This window comes from Quercus lobata, chromosome 11 (assembly GCF_001633185.2).
Source record: "Quercus lobata isolate SW786 chromosome 11, ValleyOak3.0 Primary Assembly, whole genome shotgun sequence".
Lineage (NCBI taxonomy): Eukaryota > Viridiplantae > Streptophyta > Magnoliopsida > Fagales > Fagaceae > Quercus > Quercus lobata.
The window spans coordinates 13,344,853-13,361,951 of NC_044914.1; the positions used below are offsets into that span (position 1 = coordinate 13,344,853).

General features: G+C 33.7%; 1 protein-coding gene, 2 long non-coding RNA genes and 1 pseudogene across 3 annotated transcripts; all 4 read left to right on the forward strand.

The window, feature by feature from the left end:
* Nucleotides 1-7,113: 7,113 nt before the first annotated feature.
* Nucleotides 7,114-8,495, forward strand: LOC115967949. The gene is made up of 3 exons (XR_004086601.1): nucleotides 7,114-7,198; nucleotides 8,039-8,312; nucleotides 8,448-8,495. It is a non-coding gene; the product is annotated as an uncharacterized LOC115967949 (long non-coding RNA).
* A 2-nt stretch (nucleotides 8,496-8,497) lies between these two features.
* Nucleotides 8,498-15,276, forward strand: LOC115967950. Its single transcript, XR_004086602.1, has 3 exons — nucleotides 8,498-8,587; nucleotides 13,074-13,158; nucleotides 14,176-15,276. It is a non-coding gene; the product is annotated as an uncharacterized LOC115967950 (long non-coding RNA).
* Nucleotides 8,621-11,492, forward strand: LOC115967947 (ketol-acid reductoisomerase, chloroplastic-like). The gene has a single exon (XM_031087104.1). The coding sequence runs from the start codon at nucleotides 9,487-9,489 to the stop codon at nucleotides 11,251-11,253; it is 1,767 nt and encodes a 588-aa protein (XP_030942964.1). The 5' UTR covers nucleotides 8,621-9,486; the 3' UTR covers nucleotides 11,254-11,492.
* A 199-nt stretch (nucleotides 15,277-15,475) lies between the features above and the next one.
* LOC115967948 lies at nucleotides 15,476-16,700 on the forward strand (annotated as a pseudogene).
* The last annotated feature ends 399 nt before the right edge of the window (nucleotides 16,701-17,099 follow it).

The window sequence follows — 17,099 nt, forward strand, 5'->3', positions numbered from 1 at the left end:
GAGAAAGTAGAGTTGATTTTATCTTCTTACCCTTACATGTAGCAACAAATCTAAGTGTAGGGGGGAAAAAATCGAGGTTCAAGTTTTCGAGAGAGAGCTTCATACATATATACACTTAAATTAAATTAGAATAAAATTTCTAGGCAAAAATCTAAAATTGACCCCCTAATTTCAACATTTTTCATTTCAATTCTCTAGCTTTCAAATTTGTCATTTGAGTCTTCTAACTTTTAATTATTGTCAATTTGGTACTTCATTAGATCTCAGTTATTTATTGCCGTTAAGTGAGCTAAAACGACATCGATTTGGCTTTTTTTTTTTTTTTTTCATAAATTTCAGAATTAAAAGAAAAGAAAAAAACTGTTATTAAAAAACATTTGTCGTTCCCTTACTTGAAATCAAAAACAAAGAAATATTGAGAGAGACCCAAATCCCTAACTTGAGAATTTGGGGAAAAGAATGAACTAGTCTTTCCATGGTATTTCCCCAACTTAGATCAAACCATACCCATGAAGAAGCCTAACGTAATTAATTCCCATGTTCTGCTTAGGATCTATTTATATAAAAAACGACACAGCCCAAAACATAAGAATGGCTGCTCAGTTTATAAAATCTAGAAAAAAAAAAATGGAATAGGTATTTTACCTGGTAAGCTTTTATGAGGGGAAGATCTATGATGGAAGGGTTGTTAGCTTGGATTTCGGCAATGGATTCAGACAGCCCAAGACTCTGACAGGACTGTCTCACAGTGAGAGAAGCCAGTGAGTCATTTGTGACCAAGAAAAGTGGCCAAATTTGTCTAACACAGTTGAATCCCATGGAAGCGATCTTCTTGGAGATGGCATCCATGGGCTGCTTGCTAAGGCCCTCAGTCACCATGGGTTCCAGTCTTTTGATTATAATCCAAATTCTTCATCTAATCCTTTTATTATTAATTCATCTATAATTTCTAATATTAATATTACAATCCAAATTCTTCTTCTAATCCTTTTATTATTAATATTAATTTCTATAAAATCATATCATCATAAATTGCTTTTTTGTCCTTATCCTTCTATTTTTTTTCCTTAAGCATATCCAAAAGATCGTTTGGATATACATATACTTATGGAAAAAAAATACCTATGGCTCTTTTTCCAGACCCAAGCATTCTCATATTTTTAAGGGCTCAGGGCTCTTAGTTCTAAGGATACAAAGAAGAAGTAGTGTATTAAAAAACAAAAACAAAAACAAAAATACCGGCTTTTTATTTATTTATTTAAGAGCTTTTAGTTCTAAGGTACAAAGAAAATTAAAAAAACAAAAACAAAAATGTCATACATGCCGATCCCTTCACCACGAATCAGAGTCCCAACTGGACAACTTTTGGTATGTTGCTTCGTCTTGAATCTCCAAGGTGTCTATGTAGTATACATCAATATGAGCTATATTTCCATGCTATATTTCTTATATTTCAATAGTTTCCCCCTTTTTTGCTTTTGGTGTGTTGCTTCGTCCGACTCTTCACTTCCCGCGTGTATTTTGCATAACCCATGTACTTCAACATGGCACCAATTATTTCTTTGGCTGTGGATTTCTTATTGTGGGTAATTTATTGTTTGACGTCCCTACAAGAATGTTTAAATTGTTAGAGGTGTTAGGTTTATGTGTGTAGCCCAAGAGACCTAATTCTATTGTAAACCCATTCATTTAATTTAGTTTTAAACAATATGGTTGTTCTCTATATACAAAGATTTACTATAGCCATTTAGCCTATTAATGTTGGCAATCAGAAAAAGATAATTTTTGTGGTTATTGCTATCCACTAATATTATTCACCATTCCAAATTTTAAGTTGGGTTATTTTAAGGTTTAGTTGTTGGATGTTGTAGAAGAGGATTGTCTATTTGTTACAAAATTAGAGAATATTCAATGTGAAGCAAATTTTGTTAAATGGGTATAGAATTTGATATGTATGATATTCCGTTTTATTTTATTTTTTTTATATTAATTGAGAATCTTTGGTTATGGGATAAGAATATTGGGTTTTAACTAAATTTCTCTAAACAAATGATAGTGTGGTTGCTACAATAGAAACCCCTAAATATAAGTTTAGGGATATAAAACTTTTTTCAAAGTATAAATTCATATTTTGTAGATTATATTTTTAAGTTAGATAAAGAGCTACATATTTTGGGGAACAAATTCAATTCCAAGTGTGTTAACAAATTCTTTTAATTTATAATGACTTGTTTTTTAAAAAAAATTATGTTCCATAAGTTTTTTTTCTACATTGTAAATAATAATAATAATTATACAAGAATTTTTTTCTTCTTCCTTTTATAATATATAATTGTTAATAAATAAACCAAGATTAAATCATATATTATACTTAATACCTTTCTCATGCATTGCACAGGTTATCAACTAGTGTATAATATGACTATGTGTGACACCTAATTCATGCATGCCAGCTTCACTCGCTGCCCTCCTACTTCATCTACAATCCACCTAGAATTGGTCTATAGGGGTAGAGTCATGACTGGCTTGCTTTGAGTTAGGGATTTGGGTCTCTCTCAATATTTCTTTGTTTTTTATTTCAGGTAAGGGGGTCATCGTTCCCCTGAATTTTTTCTTTTTTTTTTTTGTTTTTTTTTTAATAACAGTTTTTTCTTTTCTTTTCTTTTCTTTTAATTCCAATAAATAAAAAAAAAAAAAAAAAACGTCGTTTTAGTTCCGAATTGACAACAATTGAAAGTTAGAAAATTGAAATGACAAATTTAAAAATTAAAGAACTGAAATAAAAAAAGACTGAAAATTAAAGAATCAATTTTAAATTTTTGCCAAATCTCCATCTTGCAATAAAAAAAAATAAAAAATAAAAAATCGTATTATAATTTCCCCTTCGATCTTTTATGAAAAGATAAGGTCATTTTATAGTACCCACTATTTCCTCATGACCATTTAAATCATTTTAGGGGGTTACCATTTACTGGTAGAATAGGTTAGTGTATAAAGTAAAAAAAAAACAAACTCGCTTCCTCTCTCATTCTTTCAACTCTGCTCCTCTTCACTGATCTTCACCACATCTGCCCCTAAATCTCAGGTAACCATTTTTCATCCCTTTTTCCTGAATTTTATCCTATGGGTTTGTGTTTATGAATGGTGGTTTTAACCTTTATTTTTTCTCTATTATTTATGTTGGGCCCAATTTGAGAGATTTTCTTTCCTCTAGGAATTTTGGAGCACATTGGGAAAGTTGTGAAATTTGACCTGAAATTCCCTATTCGGCAGGTTCAAATTGAAAATGAAGCCATTTGCTTCAATTTCCCCCCAATTGTAACCCATGTGAAATTTGCCCCCTAAAACATTATTTAGCAAATGTATAATGTGAAACTTAGAGAGATTTTGATTTTGGTTTTAGTTCTTGGAAATGGATATCTATTATCCCTAACATTACAACTTCCGTATCCAAACATAAATGGGGAATCTAAATATGAAATCGAGAATTTTCCCTGTAAAGGTTGGATACAAAAAGCTTATCAACTTTTTCTTTTTGCAACTTTCTTGTGCCTCGGAATAATTATTCAGTTAGATGTGTCTTGGTTCATTCAAAAAAACCTTATAATTATTCAATTACAAAAATCTTTTGTGTGTGAAGCATTGTTCATTTGAAGATACAAATCATTACCATTTTTATTATGGTTGCTTGCTTATCATTTAGTGTAGCATGACATAAACATGGTTTCCTATGGTTACCCAAACATTATTTTTCGTTTTCTCATTATCTGGAAGCGTTAAGTTCTCTATTGAGGTTTTTGTCAGATGCTCCATTCTAGTTTATTGATTGTCTAGTGTAGTAGTAGATTTGTTGGTTTAGTCTGGATGTTCAGGGGCTAGCCCCTTTCTATATCACATTTTCACAATTTGATTATTATGAAACATATTCTAGAAGACATGTGGATAGCGGACTTAAAGTGCATGCCTTGGCAAGCCAAAAAAATTCACTTTGCTAGGCTACAAAGCAGTTGTATCAGTGCCTAAGCATGCCACAAAATTCAGGAAAACAGAATTTATGCTTTACTTTTTGTAACCTTTTACATACTTCTTGCAAAATTATTGTCTTTGAATTGCATTTCCCCACAATATCTCTACAATGCTCTCCATTGTGATTGTCTTTTTTTAACCAAAAAAAAAAAAGGATTGTGTGATTATGGCTTTTAAGTGGTTGAAATGATGGAATTAAATCTCCATGATCTAAGAGTAAATGATTCTCTACATTTTTAGCTTTCCTATGTAAGAGTCTCAAGCTGTCAAGCCATGTGCAAAATTTAGATTGTTTGGGCAACATCCTGAAGGTTAGGACCATATCCAAATCTCGCCTTCCAAAATCCTACTTTGGCTAGACTCACACTGGATGATGGCCTTTTTTATGTATCCTTTGGTTTTGTAACTAGCTAGTGTCATCTAAACCGAGTTTTGTAAACACTTATTGCAGAAGAGTTTCTACTTTCTGCTAATGAGTAATGAATTGTGAATTAATGGATTTTGGAATTAAGATGGGATAAACAAGTACTGCTGGTTTGAGAAATATTAGATAAGTATCTGACTCAATCTACTGAAGAAGAGTTTCAAAAAGGAAATCCAATTGCCATCATGCTTAAGTTAAAAAAGGGTGCGGGTCATATGCCACAGGAGGATTGGCAAGGATTTTAGCTACAGATTAATGCGCATTGCAAGTTCATCATTTTTTACAAAATCTTGAAATTTATCTTGTTTTGACAAGTCGAAAAAATTGTTGAAGCTTGGAGAGTATCTTTCTAAATTGATTGCCTAAACTTCGACTAGAATCCCAAAATTGGCCTCTTGCAAGTGTTTTTTTTTTTTTTTTTTTAACAAAGACGATATAATTATTATTTTTTCAAAACACTGTGATACAAGTATAGCCACACCGAAACAGATTGGCTTGGGGGAGATACTAACTAGCAGTAGTATCCCCAAATAGTAAAATTGGAAACATAACATGAACAACCAAAGGCAGTCCTATGAAGACGAAGACCCTGTTTTACACCTGTGCTGTCATCAATCCTTGATACTCGTCAACCAAGCCTGTTGCTCCCTCCATGATAATTCGTGGGTGTAACTGAACCTGCTCAAAGTAATATCTGTTTCTTGCATTCCAAATAGCCCATGCTGTGGCTGCCCACCTCTCCAGATCAGGTAAGCTCAGAATACTCTGCAAATGCTTGAACAGCAGGAAAAAATCATCTTCTTCATTGCTGCGTTTTTGGATTCTCCCCCTCAAAAGACCCCCAATCGTTTATTACAAATGGACATACCCGGAGCAAGTGTGTAACAATTTCAGGTTCTTGTCTACAAAATTAAAAAAAGTTAACTCCCCATATTTTGTGTTGAACAACTCATTCAGCACCAAAATTAAGAAGAAAATAGACACACATGATACAAAATTAGACACTAATTAAAAATTCTTATTAGATTTTCTCTAAGTTTTTACTTTAACTTATATCTTTGTCTTTAAGTTTTAACATGTTGAACCCCTCGGTTTTCACTATACATTAAAATTAAAAAATTTAACTCATATTTTGTATTGTACAACTCATTTGGCATAGAAATTAAGAAAAAATTAGGAACACATGATACAAAATTGGACACTAATTGAGAATTTTAATTCAATTTTCTCTTAGCATTGACTTTAATTTATATCTTTCTCTTTAGGTTTTAACCTTTTGAACCCCTCAATTCTTACAATGGTGTATACTTATACATTAAAACTAAACAAATTAACTCCTCATATTTCGTGTTGAACAACTCATTGGCACCAAAATTAAGATGAAATTAGAGAAATGTGGCACAAAATTGGATAGTAATTGAGAATTCTAATTAGATTTTTTATGAGCTTTGAATTTAAATTATTTTTTTTTCTTTAACTTTTAACGTGTTGAACCTTTCGGTTCTCACAATGGTGTAAATTTACACATTAAAATTAAAAAAATTTAACTCCTCGTATTTTGTGTTGAACAATGCATTCTGCACCAAAATTAGGAAGAAAATAGGCACACATAGCATAAAATTGGAGACTAATTAAGAATTCTAATTATATTTTCTCTTAGTATCCTTAGGAGAACACATCCTCTATCCCACGTCATGTATCACCACTCAACTTGTGACACATGTCTATTATTAATATTGCTGACATCTCTTTTATTGACTAACTTTTCTTCAAAACATTAACGCTATATTTGAATAATGTCTCTGAGGGGTGGAATTTCACATTTACGTGTCGAATTCGTGTCGTATTGACTCATGAGTATCCGACTATATGGGTCAACACTAACCTGACATATTTATTAAACGGGCCAAGATTTTTCAACTCTAATACGACCTATTTATTAAACGGATCAATCGTGTCAACCTATTTATTAGATTTTATCAAAATGAAAAAAAAAAAAAGTATTATTAACCAAATTGAATTATGAAAAACCAAAAAAATAAATATTTTTAATATAAAATTCAAAACTAATAAGTAACTGCATCACAAATAATCATTCAAAACTAATGCATATCTCAATATCACAAATAATCAATCATAATATGGTTAAAGAAAATAGACCACAACAACTAATAAGTTTATATACCTAGGATTTGAAAGGTATATTAGTAAATTGTCATTTAATTAAACGGGTTAAACAGGTCAAACGAGTTCTATAGATTGGATACTAACATAACAATTTTATTAAACAAGTCAATTATGTCAACCTGAATATAATACTAACTCATTAAGCAGCGATTACAAAAACACAACTATAGACGGGCTTTGAGCAACATTCGGTAAAAACGCAGCTACACCAGCCGCGTTTATAAAATACAGCCCAAAGATCAGCTCTATTGCCGCGTTTTGGTATGTTTGAGCTGCGTTTTTGTGGGTTGGGCTTAGGCCGTGTTTTAAAATCGCGGCTACAAGTTGGTAAAAAAAAATATGAAAAAAAAAAAAACCCTAAACTACTCTCTGATCTCTATCCCGATCTCTCACCTTCTCTCTCACTCTCTCCCTTTGACTCACAAACCCTCACCTTCAACCCACCCCTCTCTACCACCGATCCTCCTCCACTTTCAGTTTCACTCTACCGAGTCTCCACATCCCTCACTTGTGCGCTAAAAGTCCATTTAAAGACCTTAACTTTCCTTCATTCCAAACAAGGTACACACTCTTTTTCGTCTCCTCTTAATGAATCCTTTGTGACTTTACTGATTTTGATCAGCTCGCTACTGTGTTTTTGTGTGTAATTACAGTGTGGTTTGTAGTTTTTTTTTTTTTTTTGGGGGGGGGGGGTGTGTGGGAATTGCTTAATAATTTGTCGAATTCTCTGAGTGTTTGTAATGGCTGGTGGGTCATCGAGTCTTGGTTTTTTGTGAAACAAGGTTGTTTTGGGGAAGATGTGGAATCAGAGTGTGGTTGTAGAGAGTGTGAGAGTCAGAAATGTGGTCAACGTGGTGGCTTTGCCAGTGTTGTGTAGAAAAAATAGGAGGTTTGTGGTGCCGAATGTTTCAAAATCAAACCCACTTGGTGAATCGCAGTCTGGTGTGGACTCTGTTTCGGTTACTTTGATTCAAATTTGTGTAAAAATTGTTGATCTAAGGCAAATCTGAAAATGCAAGCACTGTTTTAAATTTCAAACTAGTTGAATCACAAATAGTGTCTGTTACTAATTGTGAATTTCTTTGAATCACATATAGTATTAGTTTTACTTTGATGCCAAACAAGTATGTTGAATGAGCTACTGGTTTTTTTTTGAGGAAGTACTTTTGTGGTATAACTAGTTCAATAATGGTCTAAGTTTGGTTTCAATGAGTTTATTTTCACATCATAAGAGAATGTACGACTTTACTTAAATTTTTACACAATAAACAAAAGATACTGCTGAAAAAAAGCTCATTTAAACACAACCAGTTTCTCATTTTTTATATATGCAGAGTGTTGTGTTTGTGTTTATATGATATGAGTTTTTTTTTTTTTTTTAATTGCCTTGTTCTTTTGCAGTGCATTTGCATGCAGGTTAGGGCTCTCCACTCTCTAGATCACGCAAATGTACTCAAATTTTGTTCCTGATAAGGCCTTATTCGAATATAGAAACACAGAATCTACTGTTGTTAGTACAGTTGCTTGCTGATTAGCCACTTGACTTGATGACTGCTTCTGAAATTTCAGTTTTGTTCTTCATTTTGCAATTATTATCATTATTATTATAATTGAGATATGCAGAAATAGTTGATTTTAAGCTACCTCACTTCTTCAATTACCCTCCATACTTCATGTAATCTTCTTCTCTCTCTTTCTATATTTACTAATTATTTTGTGACATATCTTTTCAACATTGTGTTATTGAATCTTATTTTTCATTTGGAAATTGTGATTCATTCTATAACATACCTTGGTGTATGTTTGTCAGCTTGCAGCCTGTGAGGGACACCCCTGAGAAGCAGGTACAACGTTGGAAGGATCTTATTCTTGACTACTGTAGAACACACAAGATATTTGTGATTGGACTGGAAGAAGATTTTTTGCTATTTTCAAATCCTGCGATTGAAAGTAAGTCCTTTGTTTTTGTTAGTTTCTAATATGCTCATTGAAATTTGTGTTTTTGAGTCCTAGAAACTGTTTGACATATCAGTACCCTATAAGCATGGCCATTGTACATTTTGCCTTTGAAATTGGCAGAATGCCCTGCATTCTAGTGGACAGACTTGTTATTTGTGCTTCAACTGTATTATTGTTCATTATTACTCAAGAAATTGCACTTCATTCATAAAAGTTCAAATTTTTTGGCGTTCTGGTATTTTGGGGTTGGAGCAGATCAGTTCTTCTCCATTTTGGAGGTTTTCTTCTTAAATATTTTTTTCCCACCTAGCAATAATTAATAAGTTAGTGAGGGTGTTCCAAATTGAAGATGAAATCAAATTGGGGATATCTTCTTCCAAATTGAGTTTTTTTTTTTTATTCAATAATAGAATATGGTTATTGAGACCTGATTTTCAAATCAGTAGACTTGCTAAAAAAGATTTTTCATTCAGACACATTAAACTAGGGAATCAAGAAACATTATAAGACACATTAACTGCTTTTAAGGCTCCAAAATCTTTTGTTATTAGGTACATAAATTCTTGATTAAAACAAAATAGAAACCCAGCTATAATGAAATTGTTATCTTTTGTCAGAACTAAGGATTGCCCAAATTTGACTCTTTTAGAAAGTAGAAAGATGATTTTATAAGGGTTATATTCTTGTGTTTTATGGGTGGTACTCTTCTAGAAGAGTCTGGAATATTCAAGCAGTGAGGTGTCCCCACTAACTGTCACCATCAAGAATATTCCGTATCAAATTGTTACCACCTTTCCTATGTAAGAAATACACAGTATTTTTTATTTTAGTTAACCACAGCTGTCATTTCTCTCTTTCTCTCTGCGCCTCTCTTTGTTGGGTTTTCTTCGATGTCGGCGGCTACCTCATCGTTCGCCCCAGCAGCAGCTATATCAGCCCCTTCATCGTCGATCTCCAAGGCCCTAATCCCCGTTTCCAAGCCTTTCTGTCTAGGCTTCGCCACCTCCTTTTCTAAGGGCCTCAAAGCTCTCAGAGCCACCTCTGGTGTTACCGGCTCCACTGGGTCCTCTCTCGGCGCTAAAATGGTGTCTGTTCCAGCCATCAAGGCCCCCACTTTGCTTGATTTCGACACTAAGGTGTTGAACAAGGAGAAAGTTAACCTTGCTGGCCATGACGAGTATATTGTGAGAGGAGGAAGAGATTTGTTCCCTTTGTTGCCTGAAGCGTTCAAGGGAATTAAGCAGATTGGTGTTATTGGCTGGGGTTCACAGGGACCTGCTCAAGCTCAGAATTTAAGGGATTCTCTTGTTGAAGCAAAATCTGATATTGTTGTCAAGATTGGACTCAGAAAGGGCTCCCGTTCTTTTGCTGAAGCTCGCGCAGCTGGTTTTACTGAAGAAAGTGGCACTCTAGGCGATATTTATGAAACTGTCTCCAGCAGTGATCTTGTGTTGCTACTAATTTCTGATTCTGCACAGGCTGACAATTATCCGAAAATATTCTCCCACATGAAACCAAACAGCATACTTGGGCTTTCCCATGGGTTTCTTCTTGGCCATTTGCAATCAGAAGGACTTGACTTCCCCAAAAACATCAGTGTGATTGCTGTCTGTCCAAAGGGAATGGGTCCTTCCGTAAGGAGACTTTATGTCCAAGGCAAAGAAATAAATGGTGCAGGGATTAATTCCAGTTTTGCAGTCCACCAGGATGTTGATGGTAGAGCCACAGATGTTGCCCTTGGATGGTCAATTGCTCTTGGTTCTCCTTTCACATTTGCCACTACTCTAGAGCAGGAATATAAAAGTGACATCTTTGGGGAGCGTGGCATTTTACTTGGTGCTGTCCATGGAATCGTGGAGTCCTTGTTTAGAAGGTACACAGAAAATGGAATGAGTGAAGATCTGGCTTACAAGAACACTGTTGAGTGCATCACAGGGATAATATCAAAGACCATCTCGACCAAGGGCATGTTGGCTGTATACAATTCCTTGTCTGAAGAGGACAAAAGGGTATTTGAGACTGCATATAGTGCTTCATATTACCCTTGTATGGACATCTTGTATGAATGCTATGAAGATGTGGCCAGCGGTAGTGAGATCCGGAGTGTTGTCTTGGCTGGGCGTCGCTTTTATGAAAAGGATGGTCTACCAGCTTTCCCAATGGGTAAAATTGATCAGACCCGGATGTGGAAAGTTGGTGAACGTGTCCGATCAGCACGGCCTGCAGGAGACCTAGGTCCATTATATCCTTTCACTGCTGGTGTTTATGTGGCATTAATGATGGCCCAGATTGAGATATTGAGGGAGAAAGGTCACTCGTACTCTGAGATCATTAATGAAAGTGTGATTGAGTCAGTTGATTCCTTGAATCCCTTTATGCATGCTCGTGGAGTTTCCTTCATGGTTGATAATTGTTCAACAACAGCACGGTTGGGATCTAGGAAATGGGCTCCACGTTTTGATTACATCCTTACTCAGCAGGCCTTGGTTGCAGTGGACAGTGGTGTACCCATAAACCAGGATCTAATTAGCAACTTCCTGTCGGATCCAGTGCATGGAGCCATTGGAGTATGTGCCCAACTGAGACCTACCGTTGACATTTCAGTGCCTGCAGATGCAGACTTTGTGCGACCTGAGTTATGTGCATCTGGCAATTAAAGGCTTTAAAAATCTGTACCCTGAGATGTCCAGCAATGCCTTTCGAGATGGTTTGAGCGTGAAGACTTAAAATTTAGGGGTAGTTGTGGTTTAATAATCAAAAAAAAAGAAATACACAGTAAGAGGGCCAGCATCCAATATTTTTCTAGCTCATTATGTAAATATTCCTCCAGTATTATTTCTTTAATAGACACAAATTAAACTTCAAACAATAGTAGTAAACAATATTCACTGGAAAACACTGTTTGCTCTATTACCAAACTAGGAGAAAAAATATCTTTGCTAAATTAAGCTTATAAAGATTTACTTTCTGCATATGTGGGAGCTGATAATCAGATTAATTCAGCTGGCCCCATCTAAAAGGAATATCCTACCATGGGCACCTACTGTGGGGCATAGTGGTAATTTTTAGGGCTTTGGCCTTCATTAAGTATTATACCATATTGCTATTTTCCTGTGTTTCTGAAGCCATTATTTATAATTAACTACTGCTTGGTGATGATAATGGAATCTTTAAGATTTATAAATGCATGTGCGAATAGGTAATCTCTTGTGTCATTGAAAGTTGAAATAATAACTTCGGTTAATGTAAATGAGTAAATCCATCTTTCATATTATTATATACTATTTGAATTATGGTTAAGTAATTAAATTCAAAATTTCCTAACAACTTAAGCTTTTTGGAACAATTGCTAATTTATCATGATATCAAAGCAGGAGGTCCTAAGCTTGATCCTTGTCTCCACTCTACCTTCCATTTAAAATGTTAAAAATCAAATGTGTTTGGCCTCACTTAAGTGGTAGTTTATGGCCACCCATGGATGGGGGGGGAACAGTTTAAGCTTTTTGTGACATTCCATAATTTATCATATACTAATATTATAAAGAGAACCTCTTTAACCATAACTATCATGGTCATTATTGTTTCCTTTAGTAGCAATGCTAGTTCAGTTTATTATGAACTGTTTCTGTATTTATGCAGCAGCCATTTTTTGGCATGGTTGGATATGGAGGACCTATTGCATCTATGCATCTGGGGAGATATAGCCTCATGATCTCTCTCTCCCCCCTCCCCCCTCTTCTTCTCCTTTTAGAGTAATTTCATGTCCTGGTGTAGTAATACCTTGGATTCATGTGTGCATAGTTTATTTGTTATCCTGAACTATGCATTATCCTGCACTTTATTTTTTGATTAGTGCACTATCATTACGGATGACTCATGTTTGAGAATCTTAAAAAGTTCTGCTGATAGTTTTTATTTATTTATTTATTTATTTTTATTATTATTTAATTTTGAGTTTAAATGCTCTAATTTGTTCAATAGTTTTTTGAATCAGATAGGGGGGCGGACATAGGGAATAATATTACTCTATAATCACTAATTATGTCATATAATTGTGGATATGAACTTGATATTGAATTGCATAAATTGCATATTATCCTTTTTCTTTTCTTCTTTTTTGAGGCAATAATTATAAGAGCAAAGAATAGCAAATCTACAAAGGCTTGAAAGAGTGAAGGATATGTGTGTGTTAAAATTAATGTGAAAATGTTGGTGGAAAAAATTTTGTGAGAGCAATTTATTTCTAACTCAAAATTTACCTTCATCTAATTGTAAATAAATTGGTCAATTATTGATTAGGAAAACACTAAGTGCCTTAATGTTTTTTCATCATCACTTGTGATTTTTATGGAAATTTCCTTTTCTTTTCTTTTCTTTTTCTATATGGGTTCATGCCACTTATGTGTGATTTACCATTTTTTTTTCTTTGTTAATTTCTTCTTCTGATAAATGATGCATGTTTACCTTGTGATTGTAGTTTGGTGTCAAGATATTTTTGATTACTTCCTTTAAGGATACTTGTTACACTGAGATTCTTCCCCACATTCAAAAGTCCAAAAGAGGTAAACTTTTTACAAGTATTCATTTACCCCTATGAAACTTGATGTGAATTACAAACTTATATCAAGGTCATAATAGTTCTCATTGATAGATATGTCATACTTTTTATTAGGACTCACTTTTTATTTTTCACTCAAATGACTTTTCTAAATTCATTCTTATAGAAAGTTGCAAATTCACGCCCCTTACTTTTTGGGCCATGCCTTAATTTTATACTTGGTAAACTGTAAATATGAAATTAATGAATTGTGGATTTTGCAGTTCTTATGTTAAGCATTTGGGCAGAGACCCATCACCCGTTAGAATTCAATTAATCCAGAAGCAAGCAAACATCTATATAATTATAAACTTCATAACTCAACATATGCTGAGCTTTATGGTTAGATAACCCACCTTAGGCTCCGTTCTATTAGTGGACTTAAAAGTATGCTTCTAGCCTCCATAAGAAGAATCAAGTTGAAGGAAAACAAAATACTCTCTCTTGCCAATTAATCCCACTTCAAATGACCATTGTAAGGATCCGTTTGGATACAGTTTATTTTGTTGAAAACTGAAAATTAAAAACACTGTAGCAAAATAATTTTTAAATATGTGAATAGTATCGTGGGACTCATTTTTAATATTTTTTCTGAATAAAGTGGTTGTGGGTCCTATGAACAGTGCATGAATAGTAACTTTGTGTGCGTGAACAGTAATTGTCTCCTACCTAGAAACACGTGCAAAAAAAAAAAAAAAAAAAGGCCAGACGCAGACGCGCTAGCTTTTTCAGCCGAATCTAAACAATCACTAAATAAAAGGAGAAAGCATTACTTGGAAACACACATCAAAATCTGGGCTGCTAAATGAAGGCGGGTATGCAGTAGTAGTTCCTAGCTTGAGTTGATACTAATACCAGATAAAGAAAAAAAAAAAAAAAAAAACTGACTTTATTTAATGGCCATTATAGCCTGATGTATCTAATTGTTTTGAAACTTTGTTTCTTAGCTTTCGCTAACCGTTAGAGGCTAACCTCAATGCAGCTCAATTGAAGAAAAAAACCAACAAGCCCAAGAGACCTTCTATTCAGTCATTATTTGGTACACTCTTCTTTAACTAGAATTGCCTGACTGAATATGTTTATTTCAATATGTATCTACACTCTCATAACTCTTATTTCCATGTTTTTCCCCCATAACTCTTAATCTGTTTTGAGTTCTGATTTAGCAAGAAATTGTGATTTTGTGCACAAAGTTGTGATTTAGCAAAAGAAAAAAAAACCTATAGACAAAACAAATGTAGGAGGCTTTACTATAGCCACGTTTTTACCTATAGCCGTCTTTTAGAAAACGCAGCTATAGGTGTGAGCCTACAACCGCGTTTCAAACGTAGCCCAAGGCGGGTCTATAGCCATGTTTTTACAATTTTGCCACCCTTATGTCTCTCTCTACTACTAAGTGTCACGTGGCTGTTTTTTTTTTTTTTTTTTGAAAGGGTATTTCATGATTTTGCTGTTTACTCTTTTTCTTTTGAGCTCCAATTCACTACAACTTTGGTTTGAAGTTTGAACAACAGATTCTCTGCCCGGCTGTTGTTAAGCTTTTAGGATCAAGAAATAAAGCTGAATTTGTTAAGAAGACCAAGCACTACCCATTAAAAATTCATAAAAATGAGATAGCTCTTATTCTTAATTAAAATGTTAACGGACTTAAACCATACAAAAGAAAGACAAGAAAAAAAAAATACAAAGCTAGAACTCCTAATAAGTTAGTTTGAGTCATCACGAGAAAGTGAAGAAAATCAAACAACACAGATCTATATTAAATTATGAAAGAAAACAAGATTAATTTTATAGCAAATTTTAATGGTCTTGCAATGCAAATGGGAGGAGATTATCTGCAAAAGCAAATTAAGGACAAACAAATTTTATAGGACAAAAACCTCATTAAATATCAGGCTAATGAGCAACTGATTGTTTCAAAAAGGATAAAAATGACAAAGTTTAGCTACAAAATTGTTTATAGTATAAGGCTACAACCTTACTCAATAAAATAAACATTACTATATATTTTGAAAATTTAACTGTTAAGTTGCAAGTTGTTTATACTCTTAATATAAATGCCAACTTTAGTGTCAATCGAATATTATTTATTATATGATCTATAAGCCTTATATTTTATGCATAATTTTAAATTACAAAAACTTGCAATTTAAACAATTTATTGATAACATAGCTATTGATCTTTAATTTTCTAGAAATTTTATAAGCATGAAGGATATAAGAATAAAAGGTAATCTAATGGTAGATTTATCAAAATTTATATCTAATAAAAAGATATTAAGTAAGATTGTAACCTTAGCCTACAACCAATTTTGTAACTAAATTTTTTCCAAGTAAAAATTATATTTAGGCCCCTCGTTAATTTTACAATGCAATTAATCAACTTATTAAACTAACTAGTTATGTAATAATTTTTTAGAATCAATATAATATTAATTTTCTTATTAGGTAGTAGTTGAGATTTACTATAAATAACTGCTACGAGATCCATATTCCATATAGACTCCATACCTTAAACTCATAATCATCCTCCCATTTCCTTCTAAAAATGTCTTCCTCACACTTCACCCTCTCCATCTGCCTTCTAACCTCTGCTCTCTTTCTCCAAACCACTTTTGGAGCTAGCCCTATCTTCCATTTTTTGTTCAAGTTCTGCTGGGAACTTCACCTCCAATAAATCATGTGAATTAAACCTCAACAATCTCTTGGGAAATCTTTACAACCATACCCGCGGCCCACCACCCCACCCCCCCCCCCCCCCCCCCCCCCCAGGGGTTTTGGTCTCATTTCAGTTGGTATTTCTCCAAACCAAGCTTATGGGCTTTCACTTTGTCGTGGTGATGTTAGTGCCACAGACTGCCAGACTTGTGTTAATGAGGCTAGCAGTGAAATTCCTCACCCCTGCTCGTATAATAAAGGTGCAATTATATGGTACGATAATTGTCTTTTGAAGTACTTGAACACTGACTTCTTTCACCAAATTGATAATCAAAACCAGTTCTTATTGTGGAACCCTCAAAACGCTAGCAATACCACAACATTTACCAATCAAACAAGGGAGTTGTGAGCCTACTAGCCACAGAAGCAACACTCACCCCCAAACTCTATGCAGTTGGAGAGCTAGACTATGCAGTTGGTGGTTCATATAAGCTATATGGTTTGGTACAATGCACCAGGGATCTTTCTAGCAATGACTGCTTCAAATGTCTTGACGGTATGATTGGTGAACTTCCTGATTGTTGTAATGGTAAAGTTGGGGGAAGAGTTGCCACTGGGAGTTGCAACATAAGAAATGAGGTTTACCCTTTCTTTAGTTTTTAGGTAATATGTGTAAAATTCTTCTAAAAACAAAAGATAATATGCGTAAAATAATAGGTGTTGGTTGTATAAACACGTTTTTGATTTTCCATTTTGCAAAAAAAAATGCAATATTAACTGCTGCTTTGCATTGGTTGCATGTTTCAAACTGTTGTTGAAATATTGAATAAAGCTTCCTTTTGTTTTTTACTATGATTGTTGTGGAAGAATGACAAATTTCGCATCCATTTAAACTTAGGCTCCTTTTGTTTCCATGTATAATTTATTCTGACACAATATAGTTTAAGGAAACATATATTTAAGAAAATTATTTATTTCAATTTTTATAAAAGAAAATGTTATAATTACTACAGATTTTACTACAAAATATTTACAATTTAGTCTGATAAATAACACGATTGGTGGACTTCAACACTTAATAAATGAATGTTTAAATAAATCTATATATATAATAACTAGTGTTTAACCTGTGCAATGTGCGGGATTATTTTACATATTAATGATCTTTGCATCCAACATAACCTTAGTTCTTATACTTTCACTACATACATTCAAACCTAAATAATTTTGTATATTTAAACATATAGT